We start from the raw sequence: 14846 nt of genomic DNA, 5'->3' as shown, positions 1-14846 counted from the left end.
AGCTCCCAGGTTCCAGCTGCTCCATGGCCACAGAGGAAGGGCTTTGCCTGTCACTGCACAAAAAAGCCTGCCTTCCCTTTCAGCCAGCCACATAGGAACTGGTAGACATGTGGAGAAGCCAAGAGCAGACCTGTTATGGTTCAAGGACACAGTTTCCAAAATGGCTTTCTGTAAGAGCTAGTGCTTCATGTAAGAGTAATGGGATGGGAAATGGAGAGTAGTTCTGATGGCTTAACTCTAATGCAGTCCAATACTAGTACAGGTTAGCAGAGCAGGGCAGACACACTGTAAATCTGTCCTAATTGCTTGATACATTTTAAGCAGAGCTTTCACCAAGGCCCTATCCACATCCCCCACAAATGCTGCCACCTCTGAAGAAAGATCTAAATGGCCCAAAATTGCATTGAGGGAATAGGATCAGAATGGAGAAATAGGAATCACAAAAAAAGGGAGCTCAGTCCTCTGCCAGTGTCCTTCAGGTGATGCAAAGCAGATACTGGGGGAGGTCATCAGAGAATTTGCCTCAGAACTTGTCAGTGAGTCTTGCAGGCAAATATGAATTGAGCTTGTGATACATATAAAACTGAGGATGGTACCTGAATTGCCAATATATGCAGAACTATCTAGCCAGACTCCATGTCAACTTTTGTAAATATAGGGATGTTTGTATTTGGCCCAGTAAGGTAAAAGGAAACCTAGATTCCTTCACAAAGCAAAAGAAAAGTTTGTCATAGACAAAATTTTATTTAAAATAAAGCTACCCATTCTAGATGAACTATTTCAGCTGCTCTGTAGTATACACAGCTCTCTCCTGTACAACATATTTGGGACTTTTTCCTAAGTATTGTTGATAATGACAGTCATACAAGTCACTGATGGAGGTGGGGCTGGTTTCACCCAGATGGCATTGGCTGCTCTCCACACAGGCCTGCTGGGTACTGAACAATTTAAGTAAACTGCAATTGCAAAACAAGCCTCCCTACAAAGCTTTAAGCATTCTGTGTAAACAAAAGTGGACAGGGTCTTTAAATTTCTCAACTCCTATAATTCACATTGCCCAAGGGCTTAATTTACTTCAAAGGAGGTTTGTTTTGTCTAGAAGCTGATGCAATAAAACATCCTGATGGTGCTATTTACAATAATGCATTTTTAATCCTGAGAGAAAGCCATCCTATGTAGTGCTCATGTTAGGTACTGCCTAAGTCTTGAGCTGGCCTCAGTAAGGGGGTAAATTTCACCTACCAGGATTAAAGGCAAATGTTGGGTTTTTTTAAAGCATCATGGTAAAAGAATGCACAGCTGGGCAGATGATTTGAAAGGCAGATTTCAGCCTGGCTAGAAAGGCAACCTGCTGCTTGTTTAATGTAATCTCTCAGCCTATCTAAGTACCTACAGACAACAATCCCAAATAATATTACTGCTACACAATGAAAACAGAAAGCATGTTCAGCTTCACCTGATCCAATAAGTTACCTCTCCACAGACCATTACAATTCTCGGCTCCACTTCTCCTGTCATTGATACGTCGGTGAATCTAAATAAATTGCACTGCAGTTAGAAATCTTGCCTCAGTTTGGTACTGGTGTGACTGGAGAATCCAGCCCTGGCATATGATGCTGTATTTTACTGGGTATGTGCTGTTGCTTCTGCACTTACTCATGTGTCATCATCAGAACTGGGATTGAAACATGTGCTTTTATTATTTTTTCATTCTTGATTTCTTGCCTTTCAAGTAAATACCTTCTTTGAGCCTGAGCCAACAGGATTGATTCCAGGAGTATGCATTCAGAACCTGGTGAAGATTTTTGCGAACAGGCCCAAGCCAGCAGTAGATGGGATGAATATTACTTTTTATGAGGGCCAGATCACAGCTTTCCTTGGTCACAATGGAGCAGGAAAGACAACCACCATGTAAGTCTGTATTTTAGAAGAAACAAATCCAGGGCAGTGCTCTATCACTCTGTCCTGAGGAGCAGTCTTCTCTTTTCGCTCTTCCCTTGTCTCTCTACCACCCCTGCAGCTAGCTTGATGCACAACATCAAGCTTTTTCCAGACAGGGAAATGCAGCCCCTAGGCAAAGAGAAGATATCCTGGATTAGCTAAAACCCTGGGAGGGAGGCAATGCATGACACAAACAAGTGAAAGTCTAGAGAGAAGGAAGCAATTATCTCCCCCAGAATTAATTTCCCATGGCCAAACTCCAGATAGGTGAAGAGGGAGAAGGATCTTCTGGCTGAAAGAGCTGAAGATTTGAAAGCCACCACACTCCACGTGTTCTTGGTTTCTCTTGTCTAACTGGTTTTAAGTCAGTCACATTTTTTGGTCTGTGTGCAAAGGAGTATAAAATACAGGCCCTCTTTAGACAAAATGGTTACATATATGCAAGATCCATGTCCAGATTAAAATGTGCCTCTAGTCCTAGAATCCTAGCATCTCATGAAGCTGGACTTCAGGAATGTTTAATTTTCTTTATACAGAACTTTATTTGGCAAAATAGGATTAATTGGTGAAGAAAACATTTCATGAGTCTGTAACAAGTTCACCAAACGTTGAAAGAACTGAAGTGTTTCATTATGAAGTTTCCTAGCAGAACACTTTAGGTTTTTTAATTAAAAAATACTTTTATTTCAAATGCACTTTAAATTGCCTTTTAATTTTTTAGTTGTTCTGCAAGGAATTTGTTTGACCCAAAATAAAAGCATTCTAATCAGCTGAAATGTTTTGTAAATTTGTTTTTCTATTCTCCTGATAAAAACAAAAATGTCTATTGCTTTGAAATTTTCAGAACTGAAAAATCTGTTATTCATTCAAATCTAGTAACAGGTTCCACCCATTTTGCAACATAACATTGGGCCCCCTTCCATTTTACAGAAAATAAAGGTCCTGGGCATGAGTCAGTGTGGCTGGAGACCTCAAACCATTATTCTCTATCTTGATCCTAGTGAGCTTCATTTGTGACCCATTTGTACATAAGGGTGATGTAGCATGCTGAACAAACTACTCTGAAACAGAGTAGCTGACTAAACAGTTTTTTTAATGCAGGCTAGAACCATACAGACAGGTGTATCAAAAATTACGTTAGCAGATCCACAAGATTCTCACTGTAGCAGGGCAAGAGTATTTATATGTATGCTTTTTACTGGAGTTGTTTCATCAAGGCTCATAGTAAAAAGTCATCATGCTCCATCTAGTGGAATCATGCAATGCGTCTTCCTAATCTGGCACAGAAAGATAGGAGAGTGGGAATTTCCTCATTTTATTTTCCCAGGTCAATACTGACAGGCCTCTTCCCACCCACCTCTGGAACTATACTGATTGGTGGCCTGGATATTCAGACTCACATGGACTCCATTCGGCACAGATTAGGCATGTGCCCTCAGTACAACATTTTATTCAATCAGTAAGTACCATTCCATACTAGGTTTAAGAATAAGGGTTCCAGTCTGCATGCTTGACACATCCCCAAAGCCTGCGTTTTTTCTCTTACTGTGCTGGCAGTAGGTGTATCTCTGAGGCACTTCTCCCAGAGAAGATCTGTGATCCAGATTTAGAGTAAAGCAGCCCCTCTTCTTTTAGCAAGATAAAGCTAGAGTGAATTTATTGCTGCTTGGGAAAAAATCTGCTTATTCATTTAAATTGCCTTGGTGCCTTTCTATCTGATTTCACAGCCTTACTGTAGCAGAGCACATCTTGTTTTATTCTCAACTGAAAGGGAGATCCAGGGATGAAGCTGAGCAAGAGTTGGAAACAATGCTAGAAGATATGGGCCTTACCCATAAAAGGAATGAAGAAGCTCAGAATTTGTCAGGTGCCCACAGGATTGTTCTAAGATGTTTTTTCTGCCGCCTTTTCTTTGTCTTTGGCCAATTATTGCTTGAATTACATGTTTGAGGCCATATTCTGACACATCACTGTGCATGGAGGGGGAGGTCTTTACTCTTGAAGAGTAAATGGGACTGTACAAATAGTAAAGCTGGCACAACCTGCCCCTAAAGCTTTTGTTTCTTATAAATATACAACAAATTTAAATATATTTAAAGCTGTTATTTTTAAATTAGTATATAAAAAAACATCCATCAATGCAAGAAAAAACAAAATACAATATTCTATTATTTCAAGGCAAATGAAATATTATACTATCATGCTGCTCCCCTGTTTGGATCAGTACTCCATAATACTGTGTTATTTGGTAGGAGTAATTTCTTTCATTCTAAAGGTACAAATACACATAGTGTATTTGAACGCATTTCACTTTCAGTTTCAAAAGCTGATTAGAATAAACAGCCAGGTGTTCTTATACTACTTTGTCCTGATTGCAACTATAAAAGTTGGCTAGTTTCACATGAGAACATGAAAATCTCATATCTTCCTGCTTTTGCTTCTGGCAAAAAGCAGAAAATGCAACACATAGATGAAAAATATATTTTAAAAAAATAATAAAATTTTGAACAAGCTGTTCTGAACTTCAGAAGAAAAATGTGACTATTGATTTAACTTTGCAGAAATATTTGTCTGAGGATGGGTTTTGTTTTACTTGTATCAGTTTGTTTCCACACTGAAAAGCAGTGTTAATTACATCCCTGCCACTTACGTAACTCATCTCAGACTCCTGGATGTGTCTGTCCTCTGGTAGGTGGAATGCAAAGGAAACTGTCTGTTGCCATTGCTTTTGTTGGCGAAGCAAAAGTGGTAGTCTTGGATGAGCCCACTTCTGGAGTTGATCCATATTCCAGGCGATCTATCTGGGATCTTCTGCTGAAGTATCGCTCAGGTAACAGGTTTGAGAGTGGAAATTGAGGTGGGGTTTTTTTGTTGTTTTTTTTTTTTTTTTAAAACCTGTCATAGATGCAGCATGTGCCTGCTGTGTAAACTGTCATGAGTAGTGGGATATGAATACAAGCAAACAAGATTCTTTGAACAGATTCCTATGGATGTGGCAAACCTGGGACCTGGGTCTGGTGCATTAATTGCCAAAAAACTAAGCACAGTTCCAGAGAGAGTCCATGCCTTGAATATTCCTCCTTCTTCCTTCTAGGCAGAACCATCATCCTCTCAACCCATCACATGGATGAGGCAGACATCCTTGGAGACAGAGTAGCCATCATATCCCAAGGGAAACTCTTCTGCTCAGGCTCTCCCGTATTCCTAAAAAACTGCTTTGGGTCTGGCTTCTATCTCACTCTTGTTCGCAAGATGAAAAACACCAGAATTGGAAGGGCTATAGTAAGTATGTAGCTCCCTCCCTGCACGTATAACCTGAAAAATACTTATACGTAATTCATGCGCTGCACCAAGGTAGAAAGCAGTTAAGTGCTGCTTGAGGCCGTGTACAAAACTGACTTCAAAATTAAGAAAGCAATGAGAAAATTTTAAGACACCTCATGACATTATATGGATACATGAGTCTCTGTAAAAAATCTCTGGTTTTATAATTCAGCCAAACAGGTGAAAATAATAGGTGGATATGAAACCCTCAGTGGTGTATAGTTTGCTCTTGTCAGTTAAGTATGTCTAAACTTTTACTAATCAAGTTGCATTTGTCCACATACAGGTGTTTCTGATTTTTGCTTTTGCAGTACACTGGTTGTAAACATGGTGTAGTCTAGTAACTAGCTCAGACACCAGAAGAGTCTACATTTATCCATAGCTAAACCAGTCTCACACAGATCCCTATTTGAGAAGTAGGGATCTGGATTCTTTCTGCTGTTAGTAGTGCTTCCAGTCTTAGTAGCAGCATGATCTGTATATTCACGGCCACTGCTGATCGCATCTCCCCAGATATTTTGCATGCAATTCAGAACTGACAGATATGCTTTGTGCAGGTGGATTTATTTTTTCTACACTGCTTAATCCAGTCCTCAGATGACTTTCAGTATAATACGTTCACGATGCTCCAGATGTGACATATTTTTCACTGACTCAAGCCAGTCAAAGGCTGACAACCCTTACATCCTGTTTTGCGTGTATCTGAAGCGCTTTCATCTTTGTATCTGTTGCTTGTCCATGCTAGTCGCTTTGTAGCTGTGGATCTCAGTGCTCCTGCTCCTGCTCCAGCTGTGCACGGAGAGACAAAGAAGATGCTACAGAGCAGGAACTGGATGGTAAGAAGTGGGATGGTTTGGCATTCCAGCACATAGCTATGTCTCCTGTTATGCTGCAATCTCATCTTACAGATCAATGCTGCTGAGGCCTACTTCTTCAGTACTTGTGTCTAACATCTGTATTGTATTGTAACGTGAATTTGAAAAGGTTTATTTGTGGTTTTGCTTACCATTGCCCCTTTCTGATGTATATGTAGTCTCAGGAACAGATGATGAACTGAAAGTTTGTGTGCTTTAGAAGTATAGACTGAGTTTTGAACTACTCTGCACCAAAATGTGTAATTAGTTAATGAAGACTGAAGCATATCTAGAGCAAAGGAAACTGACTTTCTCAGAAAAAGTTGTTCTGGCTTTTCTACATAAGAGAACAACTTAAGTAGATATTCCTGAAGATTTTGTTGTGCTTTATTAACAGACCTGAAATAGTTTCCTGCTACATAGTTCCAGAGCATAATTAGCAACATAGCCTAGTCTAGTACAGAATTAACTGAGATATCTGTGAGTTATGTAATAGAGCAGTCCCCTTTTGTATAGTACAAACAGCAGCTTTTGAAATCATGCTTAGCATGGTTAAATATTCATTCTCTGAACACTGTTTTGACTTTTCACAGGAGATCTGAATGAGCTGGCAGAAGTAATTCATCATCATATCCCAGAAGCAAAATTAATTGAAAGCATTGGTCAGGAACTCATTTACCTTTTGCCCAATAAACACTTTAAACAGCGATCTTATGCCAGTCTCTTCAGAGAACTGGAGGAAACATTGGATGACCTGGGACTCAGCAGTTTTGGAGTTTCAGACACACCACTTGAAGAGGTAACAAACAGATTAAAATATCTGCGGATCTTACCGTCAGTCCCCAAAATGTTTTCTGAGACAGTTTGTGTTCTTAAACATGTAATCTTACTAATTCCTAATATCCCCTTCAAAACCTAGTCACAGATGCTGTGGCAAACTCAGAAAGTCTTTGCGATGGGAGTAGAGAAAGGATCCAAGCCTTACTTCATGTTAGCCTTGTGGAGCATGACTCATTATCCTGAAATCTGTCTGTCTTTGTATCTTAGTTTGTTCCTTTCTTTATTTTCTGAGGTATTTCATAAGAGACCTCTGATTGTGTAATAAGCAGGAGTACTGAAAAGGTATCTAAATTTTTTCTGTTGCATTAAAGGATTATGTATAGTGTTCCAGAGGTCAGATTATTACCTGTTCTATTCCTAACCAGGAGATGTATTTGTCTGTGGCAGGTTTTCCTAAAGGTCACAGCAGAAGCTGATCCTGGAATGCAAAAAGCAGGTATAGATCCATGAATCGGTATTTGATAAACTTTTCTTGGGACTGTTCTGTATTCTGAACGCCAAGTAAAGAGCAGCCTCAGAACTTTCAGCCTTTGTATGGTGTTCTTGCCAAAATAAATTTGGTCAGCAAATAATCTGTTTTTAGGGCCTGACTTGATATCTGTGAAACAAGATGAAGTCAGTAGAAATACTTTTATTTAGCTTGGATGAGGTTCTTAACTATGTAAATAAAAGTGGAGTGTCAAGCCCCCAGATGTCAATGGTTTTAGTAGCTTTATAAAAAGTACTTTGCTGACCATTAGTCCATAAACTATATACCTGATTAACTTGTTCATACTGCTGAGTAAGAGGAATGTTAACACATATGATGCCACTAGATACAGCCACAGTGCAGCAGCTGCAGTTAAAGCAATCTGGTGATGTGATATATACAGTTGGTAAAATCTGGAGCTCATTAAAATGTTTGTGCTACCTTCAGGTATGGAGGATAAAGTGTCTTCTCTCTCCTTTTCATCTTAACCTAGGAGACACTCAAGAAAATGGTTCTACTCTTGGCAAAACTTCTACTGAGAACAAACCAGCTGAACAAACCACACTGAAAACTAATGACACTTCTCAAATGCCAGTAGGCATAGCAGGAGATCAAAATGAAGGCAAAGGGTCCCGACAGTATAAAGGTTTTCAGCTTGTACATCAGCAGATCAAAGCACTGCTCATCAAACGGTTCCACCATGCCTCCCGCAGTCACAAGGACTTCCTAGCACAGGTATTGACTGACTTTTGCTGTTCTTGACTCTTCCCCACAGCATTCTCAATGCTGTCGTTCCCAGCAATGTCTCTATGCAAAGCAACAGCGGTGCCGCAAATGGGTAACAATGTCCCTAACTGTTCTAGTTATGATTCTAACTCTTCTGCCTCTTTCTTTTTCTTTTTTTTTTTTCTATTTCTTTCTGCCTAGAGTCTATCACCCACACCCAGTTCATTATTCAATCACTACTAGCCCAGCATTTTATTTTTAACATAATACAGTTCTGAGACAAACAGAATCTTAACAGAAAGCTTTGGAAATTAAATTGTTGGTGTTCAGGAGCTAAACCAGATCTGATCTGTGTGCTCCTGCTGTCCCTCCTTTGCTTATATATATTATGAGGTGTGTACAGTGTCACTCTACAACATATATCTAATAACCTAGTGTGATGTTTTCATGTTCCCTGCAGATTGTTCTCCCTGCTAGTTTTGTGTTGCTGTCTTTAATACTTACAGTCATTATTCCTCCGTTTGGAGAATATCCCGCCTTAACCTTACACCCTTGGATCTATGGACAACAGTTTACTTTCTTCAGGTAAGAGGAATCACTGAGTAAAAGTACATCTGTCGTATATACACCCTTTTCTCCCTAGCATTTAGGATCATGGGGCCTTGTCTTACTGGGTTTTTCTCGCTCTATGTGGTATAAAAAAGGATTAACTCCACTGGAATCAGCAGATTTAAAATAGCATGAAATTGGTGCAAGCTGCTAGTATGTCTAACCAATAGTCCTTCAAATATCTTGCTATCTTTGATACTCTCCTCTTCCTACCTGAGTTCATGACCTCAACACTTGTAAAGTTACATATCCTGCCTAGCAGGAGATCCAGGACAGTAAGAAATCTGACTGTTTCTGATATGACACTGAACTACTCCTATATTCATAATCTTAGAGAACAATGAGATTCAAGTCTATCTGCTGACCTGTGGTAGATTTATTTATACTTAGTACAGTATTTGGGCAAAGTTATGGAAACAAGATGAAAGCAGAGAATCTTAGATTTTATTAATGCTGCTGCTTAGTATCCTTTGGCTGGGTCTGAATTTTTTTTTTTTGTCTACTAGCACTTTGTCTCCTTTCATTCTTCATAGAAGCCTCAGTTCTGTTCTCTCCAGGTCACAGTACAATTCCTCTGTGCTCTCCTGAACACTTGCTTCAACTTCACTTCCACATATTCCAAAGCTGAACTTGCACCAAGTCAAAACATGTGCAATGCAGAGGAAATTTATAAACAATGTTTAAGTCCTAGACTAGATCGCAACTAGCAGAAAGCAAAACTGAAGGCAATAATTTTGAAGCGTTTTCCTTGAGTTTCATGCTGAAAATTCACATGAAACTTTAATTTAATTTACACATGGTAGTGTATGGAGCAGGGTTTGATATTCATACTTGTATAACACTTGGCACTAGCAATATTCTATAGTCTAATGTTATTAGGTTGTTAGTTGCAGACGTTTCACTATTAGCAGCTCTTTGGCCTCAGCAAATGAAAATGCAGAATGCGTTTTTCATTTTCTGATTACTGAGCGTGACAGGGCTGAGAGGGTAGAAATGCGGATTCAAGACTTTTTGTAGAATATTGCTATAGGACTATGTCAGAAGTCATGCTTTAATATTAGGAGAAAAGGGCCACTGCTTTAGTGGGTTAACCATCTTGGAGGGTTCTGGGCTTTTGAATAAATAAAATAATTGAATTATCAGCATTTGGAGGGGGGCAGTTGGTTCTGCCATATGGCTGTCCTTCACCAGTTGCTATGTGTATTCCAGTACAATAGTTTGAAAAATAAATTTATAGAGAAAGTCCTATCTTATTCCCTTAGCAATGAGCGTCCTGGCAGTGAGCAGATGGTCTCCCTCACTGATGCTTTCTTGAATAAACCAGGATTTGGAAATCGCTGCATGAAGAATCAGCCTCTTCCGTAAGTTGCTAGCTAATCTCTCCTGAATGAGATTCTAGCAGGGTATTACTAGTGGAAGTTGAGTAGTGAAACAAGAACAAATTGGCCTGACTTTTCACTAGAGCAAATGCTTCAGATATATTGTTGGCAATAATATCTAATATTGGGTCAAAAGTAACAAACAAACAGCAAGGCAACAATGCCACTGGATTAAGAATGATTCACAGTGCTCAATGTGACTAGCTGGAAGCCAGCTCATGTAGCCTTGTATTGAGAATTAAGCAACCTTGAAATGTATGTCAGTAGGTCAGTGGGCTCAAACCCAAATCTTCACAGCTTCCCTGGCACTTCCCATGTGTGAGTCCCCTCAGGTTCCTCCTGCTCCCACTGGTGTGTTTGGAAGCAATAGCTTCAGCAATTACTCAGATTGTGAAGTAGCAATAGGACAGCCTCTATGATTTGAAGGTATTCTCATTCTGGAGGACAACGTTAGTAGAGCTCTTACTTTAACCCACTAAGTGGGTAGGTTTGTTGTCCTACCCACTTACTCTGCCTGTGAGTCCTGCTTTGGAAGCATTTGTCACTGGCATGCTCTGCTTTGCCATTTGTTCCTTTTCTCTTGCCTCTCTCCCAGTCATGATATCCAGCAACTTGATTCTTCTGGCTGTCCTCTCCTCTCCTCTCCTCTCTCTTCCCCTTCCTCTCCTCTGCCTGGTAGAGCAGGAACAAAGAGGAAACTTTAAATAATAAAGAGAGAAAAGATACTGCATGAGCAAGGAAAAGGATCGTTTCTTCACAAAGATATGTGTCCACTGCAGATTTTGTGTGTACTAATTGGTCAAACACAGTCCCCTTGTTCCTTCAGTGGCCTATCTGCAAGCTGAAGACAGTAAACTTGGCAGAGATGTGGGGGAAGATTATGTTTATTCATGTTTACCAAGTACTCTAAAATGTTCTTATTCATAACTCACGGGATAAGGGCTGACAGGAGAATGTCTGCTGAGAGCATTGTGATTTTGTGGATTTGTGAGCTCTCATGGACTGTATCTCTGCACAGCTTAAAGAGTCTGTTCCTCTGCACAGGAACTACCCATGCAAAAATATGCCAACTGCCTGGAACACACCTGCTGTTCATCCCAACCTAAGCAGCCTCCTGCTGAGCCAAAAGTGGAGCCCTGAGAATCCTTCACCTTCCTGCAAGTGCAGCACTCATAAGAAACTCACTATGCTTCCAGAATGCCCTGCAGGTGCAGGAGGCCTCCCGCCACCACAGGTAGTGTCCCTGCGCCACAAATCTTTGTAGAAAAGTTTCATGGCAAGTGATGGAAAAGGGATTCATGTGTAAGTACCTTGCCATGCCAATATACATGGACAGAATTGAGTACATGTTTTTAAGGGGGCAAGAATTGCTGGAATTTGCAATTCAGTTTCAGAGTTATTGGAAAAGCTGTAGATTTAAATGAAATTTGATTACTATTTTCATCCAAATTGCAAACTTTTCATATAGAAGAAAATCACAAAAATTTTAAAAATTTGTCAAATATTTTTTTAAAACTCTTAATTTTTTTTGCCTCAAAGAACAAGTCTATTTAGAAGATTACCTTTCTTTAAAGAAGGGAAAGGAAGGAGGGAGAAAGAAGAAGGAAAGGAAAGAAAAAATGTCATGATTTTGAAAATCGTGGAGTGGGGTCATCTCATTAAAAATGGAAAAATTAATATTGAGTCAACCCAAAATAATTATTTTTTTACATGTCTTTTGGTTCCATTTCTAGAAAGAAAGTTCTAAGCTAGCAAAATTAATGTTTGTATGCATGTGCATGAAGATGAGTAATTTAATAACCACTGATGCTGTATGGAGAAGAGATGAGAGCTACATTCCCACCTGTTGCTATCAATGAACAATCTGAGTAGTGCCCTTTATAAAATGTGCTTGCTCTTTTGAAGAGCAAAGGAAAATTATAGCCTGATAGTGTTTACGTTTTCTAAATGTTTTTCTAACAAGGTAAAGAAAACAGAACTGCAGCCACTTTCAGAGTAATAGCTCACTAATTTAATGTCTCACCGTGCACATCGTTCGACTTCAATATTCCTGTTTGCCAGGCTGCACACATTAGCCAAATGACTAAAATAATTCTAGTTTTAACACTATTGTCATAAGCTTAATCAATTTCTGAATCCAAATCCATGACACGATCTCTTAAAAATACTGATTCAGCTTGCTTTGGTTTCTCTATCGCTATTCACAAAACAACAAAGCAAAGTTGTTTTAAATATCTGTAGAATTCCTGTCTATGAAGCAAAAAATGAAATTAATAAAGAGGTTATATTCTGACCTTATTCACAGCATCCCAAGTTATTTCTGATTTCCAAGTAATCCCTGTCCAACAGACAGCCAAAGTTGAATTTTGCTAATTGCATGCTAGTGTATTTGAGAGGGAAATTTAGTCTAAAACTTCAAATCCAAGTAGGATGCAAAATTAATTTTTTTGTTTGTTTGTGGGAATTCTAGTCCTCTAAGGGAAATATATTTATTACAATATTATCCTGATAATTTTGCAGGATATGATAATTTTGTATAACTTGTCAGGAAGAAACAGTTCACATTTGAGTCTCCAGGGAAGCAACAGTATGTAAATAATTGTGAAGTATGTCTGAGCATAGACAGCTCATTTAATGAAGGTACTATGAGGATGCTACCAGTCTTCCTGTGTATTGTCTAGAATCACCTAGACCACTGTAATGTATCTTCTGTGTCATCCGGTACTGCCTCTCCGTGGACAAATGTAGGAACTTCTGGAAAGTTCATTAGACTTACTTTCTAGGTCGTTACTAGGTCGTTTCAGGTTGCAAGCTTTGCCCTCTGAAACTGCCCAGGAATCTTTTTAAGTATATTCTACCTTGGGATAAACTGAGCAAGTTTGAGGTCTTGCGTTTCACAGTGACCCTGTACTTGCAGAAGACTCACAAAGGTGTCATTGTGTCATTTTCATTACAAAAAAAGAGAGTAATTTTCATTCAAGTTATCTAACATGCTAGTGAAGGTGACGTTTTCATATTAATTTTTACTTCAACTTGCTAAATCATAGTAAACTGCCTCATCCTCACTGGGACCTCAATTTATTTGAAAAGCTTCCTTCTTTCACAGTGAAGAAAAAGCCTTGAGCAACCCTGGCCTTTGTTTTAAATAACTCGGGTCAAGTTTCAGAGTGAAGTGCAACTGTTTTGTGTCAGGCATTGCAAACTTCTGCGATTTCATGATTTCTTCTGAAATCTTAGCAAAGTAAGGATGTTTGGGCTAAAAAACATCTCATTTCACTCTCATTTCAGTGATACTATGAACCTGAGCAATTCCTCTGAACCAAAGCTACTTTTGCTGTTTTCCTGACACTTACTTAATAGCTTTGGAGACTGTAAAGTTTACTGTGATTGATTAGGTTTTCTTTTCTTTGCAGAGAGTGCAGCACAGCACAGAAATTCTTCAAGATCTGACCCATAGAAATATTACAGATTTTCTGGTGAAAACATATCCCACTTTGATAAAAGGGAGGTAGGGGTGAATCTCTGTTTTTCACATGTTGTATTTTGTATCTGGCCATGAAATTCTCATTTAATAATAACATAGCACCTGATGTGCCACAGTATTGTGTAGACTTGAGCATCATGTCTATATTCCTGATGTAAGAATGAGACACACTCATTTTAGGGGAATTAAATTGTTTTAATTATACCTATTGTATAATTGGGTACTCCTTTATAGGCAGAGCTAAGTTTCAATGTTGATGGAATGCCATATTAATCGTAAAACTGGTGAGAAAACTGGTGCCTCTGCTCAGCATGGTGAACTGTCATGGAGAGATACTAGTTTGTGTCCCTGAAGAACTGTAGCCACACCAGCATGACCATCTGCCTGAGTTAATTATCACTTGCTTCCCAGAAGTGCTAAAGAGCCAAAGGACAATGTTACATAGATACATCTATCCTACTGATAGCTCCTCAGCTTGCACGAGTGTCGCGCATGGTAATTAGCTGTGCAGTGTCCATGGCCTATTATTTCTGATTCAGGCCTTGCTACCTTTTCAATTCCCAGCAGAGTTCTTGAAATTCCCATTGTATTAGTTGTGTGCTGGCTGCCTTTGACTGATTTCTCTTAGCACATGTCATAATTGCTTTAGATATATCTTTTAAAATCAATTTGATATGGATTTAGGATAGAGCCAGTATGTGTCACTTTAGAAATCTTGCTTATCTCTGTATGAGCTGGAGATTAATCATGTCAGAAGGCAAAACAAAACAAAAAACCAAAAACCCACTGCAGGGAATACCAAAAGTCCTGACAACCCCACAACTCAAAGTAATCAGCAGCAATTAAAAAAGAAAGCGAATAAAACAACAACCAAAAAAAAGCTGTCTAGGGGAAACTGGAGATCTGCAAAGCATAGGAATTCACCTTTAATTTCCATTTAAGCCTGACAATACCATTGACTTTGGTTCAGTGCATTAAGAGACAGGATTCTCTTTGTCTGTTTCAGCTTGAAGAGCAAATACTGGGTCAATGAGCAAAGGTAAGAAACCAATTCACAGATTATGGTGGTAAATAAAGGAACAATGAATTTCTGTTTAACCATGGAGCCTCACAATGTTTCTCTGAATGGACAAGGGGAATTGTGGCAGATAGTACAGAACAAAGAGATGGCTTCAGTAGGAAATAGGTTGGGGGTCAGCAATGGTTTTATAAAGACAAGG

General features: G+C 39.1%; 1 protein-coding gene across 1 annotated transcript in view; it reads left to right on the top strand.

The window, feature by feature from the left end:
- Positions 1-14846, top strand: part of ABCA4 (ATP binding cassette subfamily A member 4) — a 75690-nt gene that overhangs the window by 43185 nt on the left and 17659 nt on the right. The window contains exons 19-32 of the mRNA XM_072868787.1: positions 1734-1911; positions 3269-3400; positions 3669-3808; positions 4634-4771; positions 5036-5223; positions 6011-6101; positions 6713-6918; positions 7347-7395; positions 7922-8163; positions 8615-8739; positions 10026-10124; positions 11187-11376; positions 13556-13650; positions 14633-14665. Of these exons, the coding sequence (XP_072724888.1) occupies positions 1734-1911; positions 3269-3400; positions 3669-3808; positions 4634-4771; positions 5036-5223; positions 6011-6101; positions 6713-6918; positions 7347-7395; positions 7922-8163; positions 8615-8739; positions 10026-10124; positions 11187-11376; positions 13556-13650; positions 14633-14665 (1906 nt within the window). The remainder of the gene's footprint in view (positions 1-1733; positions 1912-3268; positions 3401-3668; positions 3809-4633; positions 4772-5035; positions 5224-6010; positions 6102-6712; positions 6919-7346; positions 7396-7921; positions 8164-8614; positions 8740-10025; positions 10125-11186; positions 11377-13555; positions 13651-14632; positions 14666-14846) is intronic.

The sequence above is a fragment of the Ciconia boyciana genome, chromosome 7 (assembly GCF_034638445.1).
Source record: "Ciconia boyciana chromosome 7, ASM3463844v1, whole genome shotgun sequence".
NCBI classification, from domain to species: domain Eukaryota; kingdom Metazoa; phylum Chordata; class Aves; order Ciconiiformes; family Ciconiidae; genus Ciconia; species Ciconia boyciana.
Note: the sequence above shows the minus strand (reverse complement) of the source record. Positions and strands in the feature narration are given on the sequence as shown.